Here is a 3,200-nt window from a genome sequence, read left to right on the forward strand (position 1 = left end):
GTCTTTATGTATCCTTGCATGTGAGATGGATCTGGATGTAGCATACCAATGGGTCTTGGCTTTTTTTGCCTGTTTGTGTCTTTGGATTGGGGGATTTAGTCGATTTAAATTTAGAATTAATAACAATATATGTGTGTTTGATACTGTCACTTAATGTTAGCTGGCTGTTTTGCCCATTAGTTGATGCAATTTCTTAATTATGTTGATGTTCTTTATTTTTATACTGAAACCTTTCCATGTTAGCTCAATTATTACTTTTCCTATTAAGCCTTTCCCATCTCCTCTAAACAGAATTGCACAATCTTGACACTGAGTTCTGTATTCAGAGTGTACTTCTATGAAGGAAGAATCATATGTTTTGTATTCATTTAGAAAACTGTATACCATTCCTTTAATTATCTGTGAGCCTAAACCTAGAGGTAGGGATCATGTACTTTTCATTTTATTTTGTTCTGTACTTGGCACAATGGCTACCACAAGTCTTTGCTGAAAGAATGCATAACTCACAGTCTAAGAAAAAGAAACACTTTTCTTTTTCCAGTCATAGTACAAATAGTAGGACATAGCATGTACCTTTATGTATCTCAATATGTGAGAGGCTTGAGGAAAATGAAATGAAGATTAAATGAGAAAAGAGAAAGACATCAGAACAAACCACTGGTGTGCACAGAAAACAAAGCTGACATCTAAGTAGGGAGGCAGAGAATCAGAAATCTAAGTAACATCTGCAAAGAGTCTAGTGGAGCAAGAAATACAGGAATCTCACAAAATCTTTGTGATTTGTCTCTGCAAACCAAAACAAGTTTCATCACTTTATCATCTCAATAAAGACATGGTTATACATAGTTTAGCTCCCAGGGAAAGTGGTAGGAAAAAAAAAAAACTTACACTTGGCCAACAAGGTGTCCGATCAAAAAATTTCCCAGTGTATATGGGTCTGATGCGATCTGGAGGTTCCACTCCTGGTTCAATGTTTCCAGTCTCCGTTCTCTCTTCAGGTTGTTGGGCAAACTGGCATTGGGGAGGTTCTATCACCAAGCCCATTTGGGGCTCTGAATTCTTGGTCTCATCTGGCTCCTCTGCTTGGGGTAGTCCAATGTCTACCTCCACAGGAGGCTTAATCTCTGTGCTGGGTTTCATCACAACACAGGTGGACTCTTTTTCCACTTCCTGTCTTGGTTCCATACCCAAAGCAGGCTTTCCCACTAATTCCTCTACCCCTTCAGGGCCACTAGCCAAAGAAGCTCTCCTGCTCCCTACAGCCTGTGGACTTCCACACACCCTGCCCAAAGGAGGCTGTATTCTGCGATCATGGGTACATCCTACATGAAGACTCTCATTTTCTAACCCCATTCTTCTTGGCAACAGAGAAAATTTTGTTCCCTGTGAGGCTGAGACACTGTCAACTCCTAAACTACCCCTCTGCATGGGAGTCCTAGAAATATTCTGTCTTTCTAATCCCATTTCAAGCCCCTTGTTCAATGGAAATTTTGTTTCTGGTGATGCCATCCTTCCCTCATATTTATTACTAACCACAGGGCTCTCCCCACATTGGGAATCTTCTTTTCCTAATCCCACTCTGATCCCCAACTCCATGGGAAATTTTGTTCCCATGATGACCCTCCTGCCTCCTAAATCATCCTTTTCCTCATGGGGGTGTCCAATCTCCATGTTCAGGGACGATTTCGACCCCCAAATACTCTCATTTCTCCAAGAGCACTCATCTCTAAGGGGAAAGCTGTACCTGGCTCGAGGGATGTTTCCAATCCCTTGGGCAACCCCACGGGCAACCCCACTCTCACGAAAGAGCACCACCTCACTCGGACTCCCTGCCCACTGCTTCCTGCCTGCCTGCCTGCCTCTTAACACCCAGCGGGGTTCACCAAAGAAAAGATGGAGTCTGTTTATCCGGTTACCTAGGAAACAGGGGCGGAGCTTGGCGCTCAATTCCTCCCGGGACGGATCCCCGTTCATGTCTCATTCTCTCCCCTCTCCTCTCTTCCCCTCCTCTCTCCTCTCCTCCCTCCCCTCCTCTCCTCTTTCTCCCCGCGCCCTCTCTCTGTCTCTGTCTCTTGCCTGTCCTCTCTCCTTTCTCCCTCTCTCTCTTCTCTCCCCCTCTTCACTTCCAACCCTGCTTCCTCTCTCTTTTTCTTTACTAGATTTGGAGGGCAAGAAAACTTAAGTGATGTGGCTTTGGACGCCAGATCAAATGTTCACCAAATTCTCTGGTTTCCCTAGCAACACAGTCCTTTTAGGATGGCTTCAACGACTGGCTTCTTCCTGGCCGCTTAATGTTGGCGATGATGAACAAATAAACTTTCTGATGATGATCACTTTTTTTAGGTCCTTCCTTATCCAAGTACCTCCAATCTGCATGTAGTTATTTTAGTGCTAAAAAAGGACTTTAAATTCTGGAAATGTTTTTATACCACAGTTGTGGCATAAAAACATCTTAAAGTCCTTGAGAACATTTATACTTTAATAACAAAACTTTAAATCACATCTAAAGTGAATATTTTAAAGTTTGAGATATGCTACACAATAAGCCATATTGTATTTTTAAAATAATGCGGCAAACTAAAACTGTGTTGTTTTTAAGTAGATTTTCTTTAAGTTTTCACCTCTCAGATTTTAATGAAAGTATACTTGATAAATATTTGTCATGTTCTACACATATAGACATAAAACACATGGCTTAGAATTTGAACTGCATTAGGCCAGGCACAGTGGCTCACACCCGTAATCCCAGCACTTTGGGAGGCTGAGGCAGGCAGATCACTTGAGGTTAGAAGTTAGAGACCAGATTGGCCAATATGGTGAAACCCCATCTCAACCAAAACTAGAAAAATTAGGTGGGCATGGTGGCGAGCGCCTGTAATCCCAGCTACTCAGGAGGCTGAGGCAGGAGAATGGCTTGAACCTGGAAGCAGAGGTTGCAGTGAGACAAGATCACGCCATTGCACTCCAGCCTAGCTGACAAGAGCAAAACTCAGTCTCAAAATAATTAAAAAATAATAATTAAAAATAAAAAAGGTGGGCTGGGCGCGGTGGCTCACGCTTGTAATCCCAGCACTTTGGGAGGCTGAGGCGGGTGGATCATGAGGTCAAGAGATCGAGACCATCCTGGTCAACATGGTGAAACCCCGTCTCTACTAAAAATACAAAAATTAGCTGGGCATGGTGGTGCACGCCTGTAGTCC

The 3,200-nt window shown here is 43.1% G+C and overlaps 1 protein-coding gene across 1 annotated transcript in view; it reads right to left on the reverse strand.

The window, feature by feature from the left end:
- Nucleotides 1-1,912, reverse strand: part of EFHB (EF-hand domain family member B) — a 59,729-nt gene extending 57,817 nt beyond the window's left edge. The window contains exon 1 of the mRNA XM_017522528.1: nucleotides 889-1,912. Coding sequence (XP_017378017.1) covers nucleotides 889-1,671 — 783 coding nt within the window. The 5' untranslated portion in view covers nucleotides 1,672-1,912. The remainder of the gene's footprint in view (nucleotides 1-888) is intronic.
- Between the last annotated feature and the right edge of the window lie 1,288 nt (nucleotides 1,913-3,200).

This window comes from Cebus imitator, unplaced genomic scaffold (assembly GCF_001604975.1).
Source record: "Cebus imitator isolate Cc_AM_T3 unplaced genomic scaffold, Cebus_imitator-1.0 Scaffold24, whole genome shotgun sequence".
NCBI lineage: Eukaryota > Metazoa > Chordata > Mammalia > Primates > Cebidae > Cebus > Cebus imitator.